The sequence below is a fragment of the Podarcis muralis genome, chromosome 2 (assembly GCF_964188315.1).
Source record: "Podarcis muralis chromosome 2, rPodMur119.hap1.1, whole genome shotgun sequence".
Classification (NCBI taxonomy): domain Eukaryota; kingdom Metazoa; phylum Chordata; class Lepidosauria; order Squamata; family Lacertidae; genus Podarcis; species Podarcis muralis.
This window is the reverse complement of record NC_135656.1, coordinates 114,028,747-114,052,078: the sequence shown is the minus strand read 5'-3', so window position 1 is coordinate 114,052,078 and position 23,332 is coordinate 114,028,747. Positions and strand designations below refer to the sequence as shown.

At 47.2% G+C, this 23,332-nt stretch overlaps 1 protein-coding gene across 2 annotated transcripts in view; it reads left to right on the top strand.

The window, feature by feature from the left end:
• LOC144326169 (uncharacterized) overlaps positions 1 to 23,124 on the top strand; it is a 28,645-nt gene extending 5,521 nt beyond the window's left edge. The window contains exons 2-3 of one of the 2 annotated variants that reach the window (XM_077922462.1): positions 7,173 to 7,359; positions 19,752 to 23,124. In XM_077922462.1, coding sequence (XP_077778588.1) covers positions 7,260 to 7,359; positions 19,752 to 20,914 — 1,263 coding nt within the window. In that variant the 5' untranslated portion in view covers positions 7,173 to 7,259 and the 3' untranslated portion in view covers positions 20,915 to 23,124. Of the gene's footprint in view, positions 1 to 7,172; positions 7,360 to 8,500; positions 9,843 to 19,751 lie in introns of those variants that run through there. The other variant, XM_077922464.1, reaches the window with a different exon arrangement.
• Positions 23,125 to 23,332: the final 208 nt, after the last annotated feature.

Genomic DNA, 23,332 nt, shown 5'->3' with positions numbered 1-23,332 from the left:
GGAGGCGGGCGAGGGGAGAGGGGTGGGCATTGCTGGCCAGGATCGCCTTAATAATAGTTTTAATTTTAATATCTATACCCCAGCAGAAGGCCCCTCAGAGGAGGACCTTATCTTTAGGCAACAGGCGAAAGCCTTGCTCTTCTCCCAGGCGTTTGGCTCATTAAACAATCTATGGACTTCACAACTGAATTGGGGGGGGTGGGGGGTGTTGTTTTTATTTTTTACTCTGCTATGCATCTCTGTGTTTTTCTCTTGTAAGCTGCCCTGTGATCTTTGGAGGAAGGGCAGTATAGAAATGTGAAGAATAGCTGTAAAAATAGGAAGCCCTCTTGCGTTCAAGGGGGGGGGGGGTTGGGACAAAGTCATTGATCAGCATGCATAACAGGATGGGCTTAGGAGGGAATAATACTAATAAGAATAAGAGTAAAATAAAAATAAATAATTCATTGCTTGCCCCCTGCCCATCTGACTGTGTTGCCTCAGCCACTGGGCGATTTCCATCAAAAACACCAAAAAATTTAAAACATCGAAAACTTTCCTGTACAGGGCTGCCATCGTAAGACTACTGTTTTGTAGAAATGGCCCTCAAATATAAAGAAATGCCCTCTTTAAGGAATTCTGTGGTGTAAACGTGTATCTTGTCCTCTAGGTCCAAACACATAGTAAGAGCAAGCAGTGCTCCAAAGTGCTTCTCTTGTGAACTTGCCATCTAAGTTGTTTACTCCTGACCAAAGCTCCTGTTTCCCAAAAGGTCGGGGGGGGGGGTCTCCTCACCACTTTTAACCCCCCCCCCACTCCCACCGCATGGAAGGCAGAGGACGTGTTTATTCACAATCCCAGTAAACAATGTGTGTATCTGAAGTGAACTGCAGCTCCTTCCCCTCTCACTGGGCTGCTGCAAGAAAAGGCAGCAGAGGAGGAAAGGGATGGGTTTGAAGGCTCTTCCTGCCTCTCTCCCCTGAGGAACAAGAGCAAAGGGTGTTTGCAGGGCAGGAGGGCAGAGGAGGAGGCAGCGAGGGCGGAGGGAGCAGTGGGCGGATCCCCCGCCTCTCCCATGGGGTCCTGATGCAAGCAAGGGGCTTCCTTCTCCATGCAAGGGCCACCCATGTTGAAATATACTCAGAGTCGCAAAGTGATTTCATGCTCTTTATTCAGCTCATAGTGGTGAGGAGGAATGAATGAATGTCCCCTCAAAGTATCTGCTTTATATACATTATTTACACAATGGGCTGCACATGATTGGCTAATTCTGGAATTCTACTGTAAGCCAATCAGGTTGTGGATTCACTTCTATCTGGACCATGATTGGGTAGTTCCTGCCAACCAATCATACTGCTGAATTGTTCTAGGACCAATCAGACTGCTGCATTCTGAATCCTATTGTTCTAGGACCAATCAGACTGCTGCCTTTTGGATCCTATTGTTCTAGGACCAATCAGACTGCTGCAGTTTGGATCCTATTCAACTCAGTACATAACACCCCTCCCCTCTAAGCCCCAGTCCTGCCCGGGAGGTCGCATTCATAGTCCTCGATGTACGCCGGCGGCCTACGTGTGCGTTGCGGCCTGGGGTGTTCCCTGGTCCGGGGTTCAGGTTCTGGCTCGTGTTCCAAGGATGCTGGCTGTGATGGGGCTGTTTGGTCTGGCGCAACCGGCTCGCTCAGTTGTGGTTCTGGTTCCGGTGTCCTTTCGGCCTCGCAGGTCCTCTCTGTATTTACTGATTCTGCCTCTCCTGCTGGCCCCTCGTGCTCTATGGGCCTCACTGCCCCTCTGTTCCCTTGGGACTCCTCTGCCCTTTCCTCCTCCTGGTTTTCTCCCAGGAATCGTCGCCGTATCTGGTCGCAGTGGCGGCGCCAGCATTGCCCCCCATCTGTTAGCACCTCATACGACATGGGGCCAGTGACCCTGGTGACTGTGGCGGGTACCCATGCTGGGCCTGCCCCAAAATTCTTTGCGTACACTGGGTCCTGGGCCACGAAGGTCCGGGGGTTCTTGCCTTCCCCCACCACTACCTCATCCTGAGCCCTATCGGGGTGAAGGCGGTCCAATCTGATTGCAAGGCGCCGACCCATTAGTAGTTCAGCGGGGCTCCGGGCAGTTGTTGAGCTGGGGGTGCTGTGCTGTGCTAGAAGGAATGTGGCAAGGCGGTACTCCCAATCCCCTTGCGTCATGCGGCGAAGAGTGTCCTTAGTGGTCCGCACCATGCGTTCTGCTTGGCCATTGGTGGCAGGGTGGAATGGAGCTGAACGGATGTGGCGGATGGCGTTCTGTGCTGTGAAGGTTTGGAATTCTCCTGACGTAAATGCAGTCCCGTTGTCTGAGACGAGAGTGTCCGGGAGCCCGTGGGTTGCAAACAGCCTGCGTAGTACCCGGATGGCTGCGGACGTAGAAGTGGACGGTACCAGTGCGACTTCCAGCCATTTGGTGTAGGAGTCCACCACTATGAAGAATGTTTTCCCCTGAAAGGGGCCAGCGAAGTCCACATGCAGGTGTGACCATGGTGCTCGGGCGGACTCCCAGGACTGGACTGGGGCCCTTGGGGGATCTGGGCGGGATTCTTGGCAGGCCTGGCAGTGTTTGACCCAGGCCTCTATCTCTCCGTCGATCCCCGGCCACCACACATAACTCCTGGCAAGGGCCTTCATTCTTACTACCCCTGGGTGTGTCTCGTGTAGGGCTGTTAGGACCCTTTTGCGGAGGGGCTGGGGAACAACGACCCTGCTTCCCCATAACAGGCACCCCTTGTGGGCCGACAGTTCATGTTTGCAGGTTGTGTAGCCGGCGAATTCTGGCCCGGGGCTGCTGCTGGGCCATCCCCTCCACACCCAGTCCAGGACCCGGGAGATGACCCTATCTTTCTTGGAATGGTGTGCAACTTCTTGTGCCTGAATGGGGCGGTCGGGAAGCAGCTCCAGGCTCATAACCTCTTGTGCCGGTGCTGGGTCGGGGCCTGTTTCCGGTAGTGGTAGCCTGCTGAGAGCGTCCGCATGGCCCATCGCCTTCCCCGGACGGTGAATCAGTGCATACTGGTAGCTGGCAAGTAAAATTGACCACCTGAGGACGCGAGGAGACAGCACTTGGGGGGTCTGCTTTTCAGGGGCAAACAAGCCAAGCAACGGCTTGTGTTCAGTCACCACGGTGAAGGGCCGCCCATACAAGAAATCATGGAATTTTTTTACTCCCTTCACGATTGCCAGACCCTCCTTGTCGATTTGCGAGTAGTTTCGCTCGGTTGCGTTGAGTGTCTGGGAAAAGTATGCCACTGGTACCTCTCTTCCATCCGGGAGTTGGTGTCCCAGGACAGCGCCAATTCCATAGGGCGAGGCGTCGCACGCTAGCACCACCGGCAGCCTCTCGTCGAAGTGTGCCAAGACCGAGTTTGAGACAAGCAAGTCCTTGACTGCCTGGAATGCGTCCTCCTGGCGCTGGCCCCACACCCAAGGGGCCCGCTTGTCCAGGAGTCTGTGTAGGGGCTCCGCTACCGCCGCCTTGTGGGGAAGGAAGGAATGGTAAAAGTTCAATAGTCCCAAGAAGGCCTGAAGTTCAGTCTTGTTCTTGGGCGCTGGGGCATCACAAATGGCCCGTACCTTGTCCCCAGTTGGGTGGACCCCTTCTGCGTCCACCATAAATCCCAGAAAGTCCACCTGAGGCACTCCTAGTAGACATTTTTCCCGCTTCACCTTGAGACCCGCCGTCTGGAAACGGTGCAGAACGGTGTGGAGGCGGTCCTCAAACTCCTCTGGTGTGGGCCCGGCAATCAACACATCATCAAAGAAGGGGGTGACACCAGGGATCCCTTTAAGTTGAGAGTCCATTAGATTCTGGAATATGCCTGGTGCCACGCTGACACCGAATTGCAGCCGCTTTACCCTGAATGCTCCTCTGTGCGTCACAATCGTCTGTGCCTCTGCTGTGGCCTCATCTACTGGCAGCTGTTGATATGCTTGGGCCAAGTCCAGCTTGCCAAAATTTTTTGACCCAGCCAGGGTGGCAAGAACATGGCTGACCACTGGCACTGGGTATGCATGGGCCGTGAGGGCCTTGTTGATGGTACATTTGTAGTCTGCGCAAATGCGGACCGAACCATTAGGCTTGACGGGTGTGACGATTGGGGTTTCCCAGGGGGCATTAGGCACCGGCTCCAGCACTCCTTGCTCCACAAGCCGGTCTAATTCCTCGTCTATACGGGGTTTCAGGGCGAACGGGACCCGGCGGGCCTTGAGCCTGACCGGTCGTACTGCGGGGTCAAGCTGTAGAGCAATGGGGGGGGCCGTATACTGTCCCAATTTCCCATCGAAAACCCCCGGACATTCCTTGCATATGGCGTCCGCGTCCACTTGTAAGCTAGTGTGGTTCACCCCGGTGACGGCTAGCCCCAGTGGTCCAAACCATGCCAATCCCAGTAAGCTAATGTAGGGGCCCTTGACCACCAGCAAGTCCAGTTGCCGCGTCCGCCCTCGGTATTGCACCCTGAAGGTCCCCACCCCCATTGTGGGGACCTTACGTTTCTGGAAGTCCCGGAGGGTGAATGGGGCCGGCCTGAGTTTAGGACCCCCAGTAGGACACAGTTTCCTTAAGGTCCTTGCCGAGATTATGGATAGAGTTGAACCCGTGTCAAGCTCCATGCGGCATGGGGCCCCCTCTATCTGTACCTCTACATAAATTTTCTCTACGTTGGGGTAGGGCAACTGGTATACCTGGAAGTCTGTGAGCTCTGTCGAGTTGCCTTGGTGTGTTGGGGCCCGGGACCTGGGGCTCTTGGATTGGTCATCTGATGCCTGGCGTTGGGTGGGCCGAGCCCGACACACCCGGGCAATGTGTCCCGATTTTCTGCACTGCCTGCACTCTGCGTTGCGGAAACGGCAGGTCTTCCTCTTGTGACTTTCTCCACAGCTTGCGCAGTTCCCTCCTTCTCGTCGAGGCAGCTGTGTTGTGCGGGCTGCTTGAGTGCGCTGCTGTACTTGGTGCACCTCCTCCCTGTTGGATCCTGAGTCGTCGGTGAGGTCTTCGTGGTGGACCCTTGGTTGGGATGGCTGGTTCGGCCGTGCCTCTTGCGTCGACCTCTCGGCAGCTTCCGTTGCCAGGGCCTCCTCCAGAGCGACCTGGAACATTAGGTCCTTCTTAGCGTAGAGGCGTCGTTGAAGCTTCTCATCCTTCAGGCCACCGACGAGGCGGTCACGAAGCATGTTCTCCAGCTCTGAGAAGTTGCAGAACCGGGCGGCTTGGCGGAGAGAGGTCACAAACCCAGTTATGGTTTCCCCAGGGGCTTGCCGCTTTGCGTAGAAGGCATTTCGACGAGCCACCACTGAGGGCTGTGGCGAAAAGTGCCCCTTCAGCTGTTCCATTATTGTTTTGTATGGAACAGTAGCGACGTCTTCAGGCGCAAGGAGAGCCCGGGCGATTTCAAACGTCTCCTCTCCGCAGACGCTGAAGAATATCGCCCTCTTCTTGGCGTCTTCTTCGTCGGTGACCCCTTTGGCTTCTAGGAGGAAGGTGAAACGGGAGGCGTACGCTTCCCAGTCTCCAGATGCTGGGTTGAATGGTGAGAAGCTGTTGTCGGTTGCCATTCTGAGTTCCTTGTGTCCCGGAGCTGAAGCCTGGATACACGGTGCGAGGCAGCGGTGCGGCAGGTGGCGGTGCTGCGGTGCTGTGTGTGGCAGTCAGCTCAGCGGGATCCCACCTTCATCGCCAGTGAAATATACTCAGAGTCGCAAAGTGATTTCATGCTCTTTATTCAGCTCATAGTGGTGAGGAGGAATGAATGAATGTCCCCTCAAAGTATCTGCTTTATATACATTATTTACACAATGGGCTGCACATGATTGGCTAATTCTGGAATTCTACTGTAAGCCAATCAGGTTGTAGATTCACTTCTATCTGGACCATGATTGGGTAGTTCCTGCCAACCATTCATACTGCTGCATTGTTCTAGGACCAATCAGACTGCTGCATTCTGAATCCTATTGTTCTAGGACCAATCAGACTGCTGCCTTTTGGATCCTATTGTTCTAGGACCAATCAGACTGCTGCAGTTTGGATCCTATTCAACTCAGTACATAACACATGTATTCAGAGCAGTCCTTTGCAGATGAACTCTTAAGTTCCAAGGGATCTACTCTTAGGCCACTAATGTGCATACCATGCCAGCCTTAGGAAGGGAGGTGGGACAGGCAGGTGAAAGGAATTGCCAAAGGTGTTTGAAAATGGGCGGGGGCTCTTGGGAAGGGGTCTTTTTCTATGCAACAACTGCAGTGAGGATGCTGATTGCCAAGGGATAGAAAGGAGATAAAATTCCATCAGAAGAGGAGTGGCAAGTAAAAATCCTTCAATATATAGAAGTAGCACAGATGACGGAAAAGATAAGAAATCGATCGACCCAAAAGTTTAAAAGGGAATGAGAAAGCTATAGATAATATTTAAAAGAACAGTGTCCCCTTATAAAAACTTTAAAATGCTTTGAATAACTCTCACAATTGAATAAGGTACAAAGAATTCAGACAAGATTTAACAAAGATAAAGTTTATTGAAAAATAGAGGCAAGTAATTAAGAAAATTGCCAACCTAGCAGTTCGAAAGCACATCAAAAGTAGATGAATAGGTACCGCTCCGGCGGGAAGGTAAACAGCGTTTCCGTTCACCAGCATTCGCCAGAAGCGGCTTAGTCATGCTGGCCACATGACCCGGAAGCTGAGTGCGGACAAACGCCGGCTCCCTCGGCCAGTAAAGCGAGATGAGCGCCGCAACCCCAGAGTCATCCGTGACTGGACCTAATGGTCAGGGGTACCTTTACCTAATTAAGAAAATAAATAACCTATATCAAGGAAGTCGGAAGTTGATGGCTGGAATAATTTTGTGCATTCGTGATGTATGGTTCTATTTCTTTTTGTAAGAAATGTATTGTGCTTTTTTGTTTTGTTTCTTTTCCTATTTATAAGCTTTTGGTGTGTGTGTGTGTTGATTTTAAACCAATAAAGATTGAATAAACATAATAAAATAAATAAAAAAGGAAAGGAGGTGATGAAAGGAATTGCCAAGGGTGATCGAAAATGGTTGGAGGCTCTTGGGAAGGGGGTGCCCAATTGGGGCTTCTCCAGGGGCAGCAGAATGTCTTGGGCAGGAGAATCCCTGCAGGGGCTCTCAGACTCCCATGGCTTCTTCTTCCCTCCCTCCCAGGAAGCTGCAACTTGCTCTGGCTTCTGCACTCCTCAGAAAGCTGAAGCTGCAAACCTAGCTGAGACTGAACCTGCAACCCTGGCCAGGATGGAAGGAGGAAGATGGACAGGTGACCTGGTCAGGCTCTCTCCCGCATCCCTCCCCACAAACTCTGAGCATTCCCTCCCAGGACCCTTGGAGAAATCTGGTGAGTTCCAGGGGAGAGGAGATGGGGAGAGGGATAGATGGATGGTGGAGGGAGAAAGAGGAAAATATGGAGAGGAGACAAATGGAAGGAAGTTCCTGACTGGAAGAAGGAAGGGGTGTGAGGCCTTCTCCAAAGCAGCTCTTTGGTTCTTGAATCCCTTTCATAAAGTAGTGGGGGCAGATTTTCTCCCTCCAGGATTTTAAATCTTAGGAGTTACAGTGGTACCTCGGTTCTCAAACTTAATCGGTTCCGGAAGTCTTCCAAAACCAAAGCGTTCCAAAACCAAGGTGTGCTGTCCCGTAGAAAGTAATGCAAAATGGATTAATCCATTCCAGACTTTTAAAAACAACCCCTAAAACAGCAATTTAACATGAATTTTACTATCTAACAAGACCATTGATCTATAAAAAGAAAGCAATAATCAATGTTCTGTACCATAAAATAAATAAGACAGTATTGTAGATGATAAAAATTAAAATTATTTTTTTTCGTACCTGCATTGATGATAGTCATTGTTTGAATGGGGAGCTTTTATCCCTTTCCACAGTCAGTCAATCAATCAATCATAAAACAAAAAACTAAGCCTCAGTCAAAAATGAAAAAGCCACACAAACAAAAATGCAAAAAATAGGAAAAAACTAAAGCACCAAATGTCACCTCAGAACACTGCAACCAGAAACGGCTTGAATATTGATGGGGGGGCCTTAAATTAGCTGTCCAAGGGAACGAATGGGATGAAAAAAACCTTGATTACGATGGAGACGACTTAAATTAGCTGCTCAAGGGTAAAACGGAATGAAAAAAAGCATTAATTAGGATGGGGGCACTTAAATTTGCTGCGCAACAGTAAAAATGGAGCTCAGGAGCACGTTCGGTTTCCGCGGCAAACTTCAAAAACAGGAACACCTATTTCTGGGTTTGCAAATGATGAATCAACAGAAGCATAGTCAATCTATGGGCTTCCCCTTTTTTTGAAATATTTTTATTGGTTTTTACAAATGCAAGTTTATATCAAAGACATTTATATAATGTTTTTATAGCATTTTAAATGACAGATCCCGAGGTTTTTGCAAACCAGAGGATCGCTTCTGCACACGGCGCAATAGAGTGCTTCTACACGTGCGAGTGGCGAAACCCGTAAAAATACCAGAGGGTTACGTAACATGAGGTACCACTGTATAGATACATTCTCCACAGTTCTCATTTATCTAAAGTGTCCATAAACTTATTTACAAGTGATTCCTAAAGTCCAGCTAACGTTTTGATATGCGTGCAGTAATCTCATAGGTAAATTATAAAATTTCCCCATTCTTTTTTAAAGTCCTTGTTTTCTTGATTCCTGAGTCTCATGGCTAATTTTGCCATTTCGGCAGAGTCCAGCAGTTTAGCTCACCATTCTTCCCTAGTTCGGATTATTGCATCTTCCCATCTTTGAGATAATAACATCTGTGCAGCTGTTGTCGCATACATAGTCTTTCCTGGTCTTTTGGGATCTCAGTACTTGTAATTCCAAAGAAATAAACTTCTGGTTTCTTAACAAAATTTATTTTAAACATTTTTTTCCAATTCATTATATACCATTTCCCAAAATGATACTGTTATTTTACATAACCACCACATATAGCAAAAGGTACCCACTTCTTCTTTGAAGTGACCTGTTCATCCTTGTATGCCATTCTAGGAGCAAGTTATACATTTTAGACAGATTTTTTAATGTTACTTCCTAAGAATTCTTTTTGAAATTGTGATGTCTCATAACTAAAACCTTTTTTTATTTTAATTTTTTTTAAAAAAATTATTGTTAAAATAGTTCATCATTAATCCACATATATTACAGATATACAAGCATACAAACATATATCTCATACAATCCTTAAAAGTGTTCAAACATACCATATTTTTCGCTCTATAACACGCACCTGACCATAACACGCACGTAGTTTTTAGAGGAGGAAAACAAGAAAAAAAATATTCTGAATCAAGTGTTGTACTAAACTATTTAATAAACAACCGGTATATCAGAATCATATTACAACCATGTAAAGTGAACAGCAGTCAACAGTGGCATTAAGAACCATCATCACTGTCATTAACAAATGAAGAGAGAATTTTAGGTTCGAGTACTCTTCTAGTCTTCTGTGAACCCCAAGAACTCATCAGTGCTAGAGTCAGAATCTATGAAGTTCAGCTGCTCACAATCACTGGCATCACTTTCTTCGCCATCTTCATATAAAATCTCATCTTCTTTTGCATCCAAACCATTGCTAATGCCACATTTCTTGAATGACTGTGCAACGATTTCCTCCTTCACCGAGTGCCATGATGTTTTCACCCATTCACAAACTTGAGTGATAGTGGGCCTCTTCATTCGTCCTGTAGGTGTCAGATCATGATTACCAGCAGCCATCCATTTGTTCCACTCTTCTCGCATAAAGACCTTAAATGGCTTGTTGATGGAAACGTCGAGAGGTTGCAACTGGCTGGTAAGACCTCCAGGAATTACAGCTAGATGAGTCTTTGCTTCTTTAAAGCACTTTTTTGTAGTTTCGCTAATATGCGCTCTAAACTGGTCCAGTACTAATAAGGCAGGTTTTTTCAAAAGCCCTCCAGGACGTTTGGACCACACTTTTTCAACCCATACTCTCATTCCATTTTCGTCCATCCATCCTTTCTCATGAACATGTACAACAATTCCTCGTGGAATCACTTCTTTTGGAAATGTTTTCCTTTTGAAAATTAACATGGGTGGCAATTTGGTGCCGTCTGCACAGCAAGACAACACAACCGTGTAATGGGTTTTCTCATGTTCGGAGGTTTTCACAGCAATAGTTTTGGCACCTTTCAGATCAACAGTCCTATTAGATGGCACATCAAAGGTTAGCGGGACCTCATCCATATTCCCAATCTGGCCAATTTCAAATCCATTTCTCTTCCTAGCATCAATTACAAATTTATGAAAAGACAGAATCTTAGATTCATATTCTTCTGGCATTTTTTGTGCAATTCTAGTTTTCGTGCGCATAGCAAGGCCACATCGCTTCATAAATCTGTAGCACCATGATGGTGAGCCAGTAAAATCATGAATGCCTTTCTCTAAAGCAATGCGTTTGGCTTCATATATTATCATTTTTGTGGAGACTGTGAAGCCATTATTGCGGTGATGTGTGATCCATTCTTTCATGGCCACGTCCAACTGTGGCCACTTTGCAGCATGTCCACGAAAAGTGTGCTTATTTTTATCTGCTTTTTGCAGCTGATCCTCCTGTTTCCTCCAATCTCTTATCATTCTTTCTGTTGGAGGTGGCCCAAAATGTCTCTCTGCTGCTCTGTTTCCATGCTCCTTAGCATATTTTACTACCTCTAGTTTAAAAGGAATCTTATATGCTAGTCTTCTCTGCTTTATCATCCTTATCAGAACGGGGGAGGTTTTCTGCAAGAAAATACTGGTACAGTTTTTTTCAAGAAAATGATGAAGGAACTGTCAGTAATGTATGGTATCTCCAATACAGTGATGAAGGAAGGGGGGGGGGAGCTCAAATTTCTCCTAGGCAAAGCAGCCAACTCCTATAGGCCTAGGTGCCTCCCCCCCCCATTAATATTTGAGGGAGTCATCCTCCCCCCATGTCGATGGGCATTGCCATTCATATAAGGTACCAGTGTGCATGCACTTTGTCTTGAGATCATTGCAGTCTGTGAGATGGGGCTTACCTGTACCTGCCCCCCCCCCATATTTTATTGAAGTTGGAAGAGGGAGAGCTCACATTTGTCCTAGGCAAAGCAGCCAACTCCTATGGGCCTAGGTGCCTTCACCCCCCATTAAATATTTGAGGGAGTCATCCCCTACCCCCCATTGTGGTATGTGAGGTGGGGCTTACCTGGCTGCCCCCCAATATTGTTTGAAGTTGGAAGAGGAAGGGAGGGAGGGAAGGAAGAGAGAGGGGGAACTCACATTTGTGCAGCTGCCTTGCCTCGAACGGGAGCAAAAAGAGGAGGAGGAGACACAGGGACACAAGCCTTGTATGCCGCTTTGTTTGAATTTACCGGTGAGGTGCTGGGGGATGGACGGAAGGGGATGCCCTCTTTGTCCCTCCTTCCGGCTCATTGTAAAGAAAGCAGAGCCGCTTACATGTGTGTAAGGGAGAGCCATAGAGCAGGCAGACACTGAGAATCTGAATGTGCTCAGCTGTTGCCGGCTTCCCTCCCAGCGACGGAGGAGGAGAGGAGAGGCTGCAGAAAAGCCATAGAGTAGACAAGCCGGCAGACAGGCTGCGCTCAGCTGTTGCCGGCTTCCCTCCCAGCGACGGAGGAGGAGAGGAAGGGCTGCAGAAAAGCCAGCAAGCAGGCAGAGGCTGCGCTCAGCTGTTGCCAGCTTCCCTCCCAGCTACGGAGGAGGAGAGGAGAGGCTGCAGAAAAGCCAGCAACCAGGCAGACAGGCTGCGCTCAGCTGTTGCCGGCTTCCCTCCCAGCTACGGAGGAGGAGAGGAGAGGCTGCAGAAAAGCCAGCAACCAGGCAGAGGCTGTGCTCAGCTGTTGCCGGCTTCCCTCCCAGCGACGGAGGAGGAGAGGAGAGGCTGCAGAAAAGCCAGCAAGCAGGCAGAGGCTGCGCTCAGCTGTTGCCGGCTTACCTCCCAGCGACGGAGGAGGAGAGGAGAGGCTGCTGTAAAGCCAGCAAGAGCGGCTCCTCCTGCCTGCATTCGCTCCATAACACGCACACACATTTCCCTTTATCTTTGGGGGGGGGGACTGCGTGTTATGGTCCGAAAAGTACGGTACTTACACTCAATCCCACAAATAATTCCTTTTCCCATCACCATCCACCACCCCTCACCCCACCTTTGTGTTAGACTTCCAATCTACTCAATTGCAATTTCTTTCCACTTCTATTACTTTCTTTCACATACCTTTAGCCTAATTGCATACTTCTTTTTCTATTACACATTGTAATCCATCTTATTTAGTATTTCAGTGTTTGAAACGGAACTTGTTTATTCTAATAGGAGTTCTGATTTTTCGATATGGTTTTTCAAGTATCTTTTAAACACCTTCCAGTCCCTATCTATCTTCTCTTTTGAGGTCCTTCCAATTTCTCCCATTGTTTTGGATATATTGTAGGACTCCAATAATTTGGCAAGCCACTCTATTTTTGTCAGTACAATACCACTTTTCCAGTTTTTTGCACTCAATAGCCTTGCGGCTACTGTTGCGTATAAATATAAGATCTTGTCTTCTTCCTTTAGGCTTCCTGGTAGTATTCCCAATAGAAAACCTTCTGGTGTTTTCCTAAATGAATATCTAAACATTTTTTTTTCATTTCGTTATATATTATTTCCCAAAATTGTTTGATGTTTAAACAATTCCACTATATATGTATCATAGTACCTTTTCCAGTGTTGCATCGCCAACAGACATCGCTACAATTTTTATTCATTTTTGTTATTCTTTCAGGTGTTAAATACCATCTATGTTGTATTTTGAGGTAATTTTCTTTCAGTATATAACACATAGTGAATTTCATATCTTCTTTCCACAATTTTTCCCATTGTTCGAACATAATATTTATCCCAATATCTTGCGCCCATTTAATCATTGATGCTTTAACCAATTCATCCTTTGTTTCTGTCAGGGAAGTGCCATCAGTGCCGGAGGGAGAGAGCGGGCTCCAGAGGGATTCCAGAGAGCGTCCCGGGATGGGGAGAGGCAGCCCATCTTCTGCGGAAGAGAATCAGCGTAGCACCAGTGGAGAAGGGGGGCAGATGGGGGAATCGGCGAGGCGGTCCCATGACTCCTTGCCAGGGACCAGCGGGGAGAGTAAGGGTCCTCTGCTGCCTACACCCTCCTTGCGCAGAAGGCGTCTGCACAGAGAGAGTAGGAGGAGACTAGGCGTCAAAGAGCTTCTTTGCTGGAAGAAGCTCAAGAAACACCCACTGACGGATTCTGCCAGCGATTGAGAGAGCCACGGGTGAGTGGCTGTCCGGACAGAAAAGGTTCACTCAAGCAACCCAGCCAGGTGTTGGCACTGGCTTACGCACGGACAACCCCTAGAACCATTACAGCAATCCGTCAGTCCCTGACGTTGCTTGTGCGCAGCCCCGGAGAGGCAGCACAATGAGCCAAACAGGGCCAGCCAGAGAGACAGAGCAAGAAGCCTTGGTGCGAGGTCTGGTCGAGAGGAACCGAGACCTGGAGGCGCATGTAGCTACCCTGTCTGCGCGGCTGGAGGAAAGGGGCTCAGGATGCACAGGTCAGAGCCACCCCGATAGGGAGGAAGGTCCCGGGGCTGGTACACAAGTTTGGGGGAAAGCCCCAAGACTACAATGCTTTCCGAATGGAATTTCAGTACGCTTTGGAAATGCAGAAAAATGACTTTGCTGATGACGGGGAGAGGGTGGCTTACATTGTGGGACATCTGCAGGATGGGGCGCGCCAATGGATCAGGCCTCAATGGCGACGCAGAATGATGCATTGAAGGATCTTAAGAAATTCTACCAGGGAATGGACGCGATGTTCTCCAGCGAGGTTGAGCAAAGCGTGACACGGCGGGAACTGATGGGGTGCAAGCAGGGGGGCCTGTCCGTCAGAAACTACTGGTCGCGTTTTGCGATGTTAGTCCACAAGCTCGGGTGGGATCTGGACTCTGAACCAATGCAAATGTTGTTTGAAGTGGGTTTATCCCCCGAAGTGAAAGACGAGTTGTCCTGAGCACCCCGCCCGCGGTCGATGGACGAACTCACAAAGACTGCTTGCGATCGGTGTACACCTGGAAGCACGGGCTCAGGAGAAGCGGGAGATAAGGGCGGAACGTTTCCATGACAACCGCATTCCGGAGATGCCGAGGGAGCCTTCCCAGGAGGCGGATCCGATGGAAATTGATGGAGCGCGCACGCACAGTTTCAAACGCTGGTGAAGGTCGGAAAAGGGAGGGAAAGGAGTGGAAAACTACCAAGAAGTGTTTCCTCTGTCAGCGACCGGGACATTTTGCTAAGGTCTGCCCTCAACGAAAAGCCTGGCAAGGCATGATGGGGGCTGCAGGCCATGACCAGAAGGGGGAAGAAGGGCCGGTGCAGGGAAATGACAACGCCTGGCTGCCAACCAGCAGGGGCAGCAGCCAGGCCAGCGACCAATAGAAGTGCCCCAGCTTGACTCCCCCAAGGCAGCTATAGCGATAGAGGTGGTGCTAGAACTCCCAAATGGGCACCCCGTCAAACTGGAGGGACTGCTAGATTCTGGCAGCTCGTGTAATTTCTTCAGCAGAGACTTTGATCTGGAGCACCAACTCCACCTGTTACCACTAGATTTTCCCTTGCAAGTGACCACCATCGATGGCAGGGAACTCCTGAGAGGGGAAGTGACACACCAGACACCGCCAATGTGAATGAGGGTCTCCAGGCACATGGAAACCATTGCCTTTCATGTGGCCATGCTGGCATGACCCCCAATAATACTGGGAATGAGCTAGCTGGCAATACATGACCCAGTGGTGTCATGGCATCAGCGGTCGGTCACCTTTGGGTCAGCTTACTGCTTAGAACACTGGGAGGGAAGGAACCAAGAATGACTGTGGCCAGGGTGGCTGGGTTGGCCCTGGAGCAAAAAGGGGAGGTGCCACCACAATATGCTGACTTGAAGGAGGTCTTCAGCAAGAGGGAGGCAGATAGACTACCTCCCCACAGGCCCTTTGACTGCCAAATCAACCTGCTCCCAGGGGCTCAGTTGCCGGTGGGTAAGCTGTATGCCATGTCCGACCGGGAGATTCAGGAGTTGCGGCAGTTTATTGACAAGAACCTGAAGAGAGGTTTCATAAGGGAATCAAAGGCGGTGGGGGGCAGTCCGGTGTTCTTTGTGGACAAAAAAGAGACTAATCAGCCCAGATTAGTCGTGGATTACTGGGCCCTAAAGCTGGTGTCAGAACCTGTGACTTTCCCAATGCCCAGGATTGATGACATTTTAACACGTGTGAGGCAGGGGAAGATTTTTACCAAGCTGGACCTCAGGGGAACATACAATCTGATTAGGATAAGGGAGGGGGACGAATGGAAAACAACCATGTTCACCCCCCGGGGGGTTTTGAGTACTTAGTCATGCCATTTGGATTATAATCGGGGTCCGCCTGCTTTCAAGCCTTCATGCACCATGTGTTGGGACCACTGCTGTACAAGAATTGCGTAGCCTTTTTGGATGACATCTTAATCTATTCGGACAATGAGAAGCAACACGTCAGGGAGGTGCTGCAGGGATTGCAGAAGCATCAGTTGTGGGTCAAGCTGGAAAAATGCCAATTCCACGCCAGGGAGGTCGAGTTCCTGGGGTACAGGTTGTCAGACAAAAGACTAGCTATGGACCAGGGCAAAGTGAAGGCAGTGCTGGAAAGGAAAGCCCCCCAAAACAGAAAGGATGTGCAGAGGTTCCTAGGCTTCAGCAACTTCTACAGGAAGTTCATAAAGAACTTCGCTCACTTGACAGCGCCCATAACGGATTGTCTTAGTAGCAAAAAGAAGACCGCATGGACAGAGGGTGCACAGCAATCCTTTGAAAGACTGAAGAAGGCGTTTGCTTCGGAAGAGCAGCTCCTGCATGTGGATCTGGAGAAGCCCATGAGACTGGAGACGGATGCGTCCGACCGCGCCATTGGAGCGGTCCTTTTGCAGCCCGGGGCTAAGCAGAGCTGTGCCTTTTTCTCAAGGAAGCTGAGCAAGTCAGAGCAAAACTACACAGTGTATGACCGAGAACTGCTTGCGATCTATGCGACGTTTCGGCAATGGAGACATCTATTGATAGGGGCGCGGCACAAGATCCAGGTCCAAACTGACCACAAGAACTTGGAATACTGGCGGACCGCGTGAGTGCTCAACCAGAGACAGATCCAATGGTCCCAGGAGTTCGCCAAGTTTTCCTTCGAGATCCGATACATGCCGGGAGAAGAAAACGTAAGGGCAGATGCTCTCTCCCGGAAACCGGAGTACATGGAAGGAGAGGGACCACCGGAGACCAGGCACATGTTCCCCAAGGACCGGTGGGGGTGTGGGGGAGCGTTGGTTGGGAAACGAGAACTGGCAGGGCTCACCAGAGACGACGCGTTCGCTCAGACAAAAATCAGGGAACTCCGGGACGGAAAGGAAGACAATGGAGGGTTTGAGGAAAAGGAAGGGCTACTGTACTATAAGGGGGCGCTGTATGTACCGGGGGAGACTTTGAGGGGGAAGGTACTTAAAGAACTCCACGACAACCCAACAGCTGGGCACTTTGGACAGCACAAGACCATGCTGCTTGTCACCAGGCAGTTCTGGTGGCCAAAGGTGAGGGAAGACGTACAAGAATATGTACGAGGGTGCGACTGATGCCAGAGGGCTAAGGGGGAAAGGGCTGCCCCCGTGGGGTTACTGAAACCCTTACCTACACCAGGAAAGCCCTGGGAGGTGGTGTCCATTGATTTTATGACAGATCTGCCCAGGTCAAGGGGGAAGACAGCAGTCATGGTGGTAGTCGATCTACTGACTAAAATGTGCCATTTCGTAGCTTGCTCACATGCAGCAACGGCAGAGGAGACAGCCAGGCTGTTTATGGATCACATTTTTAGACTGAATGGAGCTCCCTTGAGGGTAATCTCAGATCGCGGGAAACAATTTACTTCCCGGTTCTGGAGGAAGCTCATGAGCTTGCTACAGGTCGAGGTGAGCTTCTCGACAACGAGGCACCAACGGACAAACCGAAAGAGCGAACGGTATACTCCAGCAATACCTATGTTGCTATGTCAGCGAGAGACAGAACGACTGGGTAAAGAAATTAGCTTTGGCTGAATTTGAATACAATAATGCTGAACACGTGTCCACGGGAATGAGCCCTTTCATGGCCGATTACGGCTGTCACCCCAGGGCCTTCCCGGGGCAGGGGGAGGAAGGATGGAGTGTACCTGCGGCTGAGCAATTTGTGGAGGAAATGGAGGCCTTGCACCAGCAACTCAGGTTGAACTTGGAGTGGGCCAAGTAAGTTTACAAGAGGCAGGCAGACAGGCACCGTCGAGAGGGGGAGGCCATACGGGTGGGAGACCGGGTGTGGTTGTCATCCCAAGGGTTGCCCCTAAAGGGAGGGTGCAAGAAGCTGCAGCCGAGGCGGCTGGGGCCTTTTGAGGTAATACAGCAGGTTAACCCAGTGGCATTTAAACTCAAGTTGCCTGACAGCATGAAGATACATCTGGTGTTCCATAGGTCCCTACTTTCACCTTACAGGGAGGGGTGGGAATTCCCGGGACAAGAGGGAGGGGTTACCACCCACCCGCAGGTAGAGGAGAGGGAACACTGTAACCAAGCCACGGAAATACTTGATTCAAGGTGGCGAGGTCGCCAGGTAGAGTACTTGGTAGCCTGGGAGGGAGAACCTAGGTCGGAAAACACGTGGGTCCCCGCTGAATCAATCAATGACGGGTATCTGGTGGAAAAATTCCACAGTTTGTTCCCAGATAAGCCCAAACCACTAGCTAGATTCTGGGAGGAAGAATTTGGACCCACAGACGACGAAGGGGACTTTGTGGGTTTTCCTGCCTCCGAAGAGGAGGGAGGGGAGGCGTCAGAGGGAGAAGAATCAGACTGGGAGGCCCACCCCGCGGGAAGAGATCAGAGCAGGTGGGAAGCGGGTTTTGAATCCTCAGAAGATGATGACAGCTCCTTCAGGGGATTCCCCGCATCGTCGGCTGAGGAGAGGAGGTTGTATCAGAAAATCGTGCCGGGGTGGGGGGGTCCTGAGGAGGAGGTGGATGTCAGGGAAGTGCCATCAGTGCTGGAGGGAGAGAGCGGGCTCCAGAGGGATTCCAGAGAGCGTCCCAGGATGGGGAGAGGCAGCCCAGCTTCTGGGGAAAAGAATCAGCGTAGCACCAGTGGAGAAGGGGGGCAGATGGGGGAATCGGTGAGGCGGTCCCATGACTCCTTGCCGGGGACCAGCGGGGAGAGTAAGGGTCCTCTGCTGCCTACACCCTCCTTGCGCAGAAGGCTTCCGCGCAGGGAGAGTAGGAGGAGACTAGGCGTCAAAGAGCTTCTTTGCTGGAAGAAGTGCAAGAAACGCCCACTGACGGCAACCCAGCCAGGTGTTGGCACCGGCTTACGCACGAGCAACCCCTAGAACCATTACAGTTTCCCACTCTAAAATCAGATTATACAATTTAGAAATATTATTTGATTTTTCTTGTATTAAATATTTATCGAATTTTGATATTTCTTTTTCAAATCCTAGCATTTTGTCTTTCGCTAATCTATACTTAATTTGAATATATTGAAACCAATCACTAATATGAGTTTTAATTTCTGTATAATCCTTTAATTCCAATTCTCCGTTTTCTTCCTTTAATACAGTTTCATAGGTAACCCAATTTTCTTTCATATTTAATTTTTTCACTGCGACAATTTCTGCTTGCGATGCCCACCAGGGAGTTTTCGGTTCTAGGAGTCTTGTATATTTCTCCCATATTTTATATATAGACTTTCTGACTATATGCCCTAGGAAGCCTTTATGTACTTTGACTTTTTCATCTATTAGATAGGCATGCCATCCAAATCTCGTCTCTACTCCGTCTAAATCCAGTACATCCGAGTCAACTAATTTGATCCATTCTTTTAGCCAGGTCAGACCCACCGAATCATGATATAACTCCATGTCTGGGAGACCAAATCCTCCTCTCTCCTTCTTATCTATCATCATTTTGTGTTTTATTCTTGGCTTTTTCCCTGACCATACGAATTTAGCCAAATCTCTTTTCCACTTATTAAAACATTTATCTCCTCCTAGTATTGAGATACTTTGAAATAAAAACATCATCCTTGGTAATATGTTCATCTTTATTACCGATATTTTCCCTAGTAAGGAAAGATTTAATTTCCCCCATACTTGCAAGTCATTTTTTATTTCATTCCATGTTTTCCCATAGTTCTCATTACTTAAGTCTATAGTGTTGTTAAATTTATTTTTTTCTTCCATATTTTTCACTAGTATTTTGCTTTTCCCATAGTTTAATTTGTATCCTGCTAATCTGCCATATTTGTTTATGCATTCCAATATTCTAGGTGTACATTGTAGGGGATTTTCTGTTGTGATCATAACATCATCTGCAAAGGCTCTTGTATCTTTTTTCACCAACTGCTATTCCTCTTATTTGGTTGTCCTGCCTTATTTTCTTTAATAGAACCTCTAATACTATTGTAAATAACATTGGGGATAGGGGGCATCGTTGTCTAGTACCTTTAAAGATGTTGATTTCTTCTCCAAACTCTCCATTAATAAAAAAAAAATTGCTTTCTGTGTTAAAATAAGAGAAGGTGCATACTGGGATTGAAATGTGTTCAGTTCCTTTCTTGTCTTTCCTGAAAGTCTTAACAGGATTCTCTTCCCCCTCCCCCACTCCCAAATAGGTGAGGAAGATGATGGCCAAAATTCTATGGAGTCATCTGTGAATTCATTGGGAAGAACAAAGAAACAGTTTAAATGCATGGAATGTGGGATGTGTTTTAGTCACAGTGGAAGACTGAGGACACATCAACGAATTCACATAGAGGAGAAACCATTTAAATGTACTGACTATCGAAAGAGATTCAGGGAAAATGGAACTCTTAGACAACATCAACGAACTCACACGGGGGAGAAACCATTTGAATGTCTTGAATGTGGAAAAAGCTTCAATGATAGTGGAAACCTTAGAAAACATCAACGAACTCACACGGGGGAGGCTCCATTTAAATGTATTGAATGTGGAAGGAGCTTCAGTCAAAATGGAGCACTTACAAGACACCAACGAACTCACACGGGGGAGAAACCATTTGAATGTATTGAATGTGGAAAGTGCTTCAGTCGATATGAAACACTTAGAATACACCAACGAACTCACACGGGGGAGAAACCATTTAAATGTATTGAATGTGGAAAGAGCTTTAGTAGAAGTGAACACCTTAGAATACACCAACGAAATCACACGGGGGAGAAACCATTTGAATGTATTGAATGTGGAAAAAGCTTCAATGATAGTGGAAACCTTAGAAAACATCAACGAACTCACACGGGGGAGGCTCCATTTAAATGTATTGAATGTGGAAGGAGCTTCAGTGAAAATGGAGCACTTAGAAGACACCAACGAACTCACACGGGGGAGAAACCATTTGAATGTATTGAATGTGGAAAGTGCTTCAGTGAAAATGGAGCACTTAGAAGACACCAACGAACTCACACGGGGGAGAAACCATTTGAATGTATTGAATGTGGAAAGTGCTTCAGTCAAAATGGAACACTTAGAAAACATCAACGAACTCACACAGGGGAGAAACCATATAAATGTATTGAATGTGGAAATAGCTTTAGTAGAAGTGAACACCTTAGAATACACCAACGAACTCACACGGGGGAGAAACCATTTAAATGTATTGAATGTGGAAAGAGCTTCATTAGAAGTGGAGCACTTAGAATACACCAACGAACTCACACGGGGGAGAAACTATTTGAATGTACTGAATGTGGAAAAGGCTTCAGTCAAAATGGACACCTTAGGAAACATCAACGAACTCACACGGCAGAAACCATTTAAATGTACTGAATATGTTGAAAAAGGAACACGACAAGGTTGTCCCCTATCCCCTCTGTTATTTATTTCTGTCCTGGAGGTGCTTTTGAATATGATTAGGGAGGACCGGTTGGTGCAAGGAATACAGGTCGGAGAGAAACAATATAAACTGAAAGCTTTTGCAGATGATTTGGTTTTAACATTACAGGAGCCAGAATCTAGTACGAAGAGAGTTTTAGAATTAATTTATGAGTTTGGTCGGGTGGCGGGGTTCAAATTGAACAAGCAAAAAACTAAGGTTTTGGAGAAAAATCTGACACCTTTAGAAGCAGAGGGGTTTCAGAAAGAGACAGAGTTAAATGTGGTCAAAAAGGTGAAATACCTAGGGGTTAATTTGTCTGCTAAAAACTTGAATTTATTTAAAGACAATTATGAAAAATGTTGGTCAGAAATTAAAAAGGATTTAGAAACTTAGTCAAGATTGAAACTTTCCTTGTTGGGTCGAATTGCAGCTATAAAAATGAATGTATTGCCGAAGAGGTTGTTTTTGTTTCAAACCCTACAGATCGTGGACAGAGTGGAATGTTTTGGAAAGTGGCAGAAAGATATCTATAAGTTTGTCTGGCAGGGCAAAAAGCCCCGAATAAAATTTAAAATACTAACTGATGCAAAAGAAAGAGGGGGGTTTGCCCTGCCAGACTTAAAGTTATATTATGAAGCTGCGGCCTTCTGCTGGATGAAAGATTGGTTACTTCTTGAGAACACTGATGTCCTAGATCTGGAAGGGTTCAATAATGCTTTTGGATGGCATGCATACTTGTGGTACGACAAGGTAAAGGTTCATAAAATGTTCAAAAACCATATTGTCAGAAAAGCAATATTTATTGTCTGGACAAAATATAAAGACTTATTAGAAGGTAAGACCCCGAGATGGCTATCACCAGTGGAGGCTAAGGCTCGAAAAAGACCCAATATGGAGGCCGGTTGGCCGAAATATTGGGAAATAATAGAAAAAATTGGAGACAATTGGAGGTTGCAGAGCTTTGAAAAATTAAAGAATAAAGTGCAAGATTGGTTTCATTACGCCCAAATTCAAGAGGTTTTTAAATTGGACAAAAAAACAGGATTCCAGGTGGAAAAATCGAAACTAGAGACAGAACTGTTAGAACCCAAGACTAAGGTACTTTCAAGAATGTATAACTTGCTGCTTAAATGGAACACTCAGGATGAGACAGTCAAATCAGCCATGATAAAATGGGCTCAGGATATTGGGTATAACATCATGTTTGAGGACTGGGAAAGGTTATGGACCACCGGAATGAAATTCACGGCATGTAATGCCTTGAAAGAAAATATTATGAAAATGATATATAGGTGGTACATGACCCCAGTCAAGCTTGCAAAAATATATCACCTGTCTGATAATAAATGTTGGAAATGTAAGGAGGCTGAAGGGACATTCTTTCACCTCTGGTGGACCTGTCCAAGAGTGAAGGCCTTTTGGGAAATGATCTATAATGAGTTAAAAAAGGTATTTAAGTATACCTTTCTTAAGAAACCAGAGGCCTTCCTCTTGGGCATTGTTGACCAGAAAGTGTTAAAGAAGGATAGAATTTTCTTTATGTATGCAACTACAGCAGCAAGAATACTTATCACAAAATATTGGAAGACACAAGATTTGCCCACACTGGAAGAGTGGCAGACGCAATTGATGGACTACATGGAACTGGCTGAAATGACTGGCAGAATCCAAGATTTGGGAGAAGAAACAACGGAAGAGGAATGGAAAAAATTTAAGGACTATTTACAAAAACAATATAAGTTGTATGAATGTTAAAAATTTACACGATTCGGAAACTATAGCTTCAGCAATTAAAACTGGGAAATAGGAAATTATATTTTAAGTAAGAAAAGGTTAAAATCTAAGGTAATACTATGTTTAATTTAAGATATAAGTAATTGATGAAAAGTATGCTAATCTTAGAGGTATAGTATTTGAAAAGTACAAAATAAGGTATGAAACAAGGTAATAATTTGCTGATATTTTTATTATAAAGAATGCAGGGTAAGGGAGATGTGAGGAAGTTCAGTTAGTTATATAAAAAATTTGTTGAATGGTTGGTTTTTACTCTTTATTCTTTTCTTCTTTTTTCTGTTCTTTTACTTTTTTCTTCAGTGTATGTTTCTAATTTTGTATTTGAAAACCTAATAAAATATTTATAAAAAAAAAATAATGTACTGAATATGGAAAGTGCTTCCATCCATATAGACACCTTCTAAGACACCACCTAACACATGGGGAAGAAATCATTTTACTGTGTCAGGGAACTGACATCGGAGCAGAAAGGAGAGGCAAGGCTCCCAGGTTCTGCCGGAGAGGGGACAAGTAAGGGAAGAGTGAGAACGTCCTCTGGGGAAAGAAATTCAGGTGACACCAGGAAG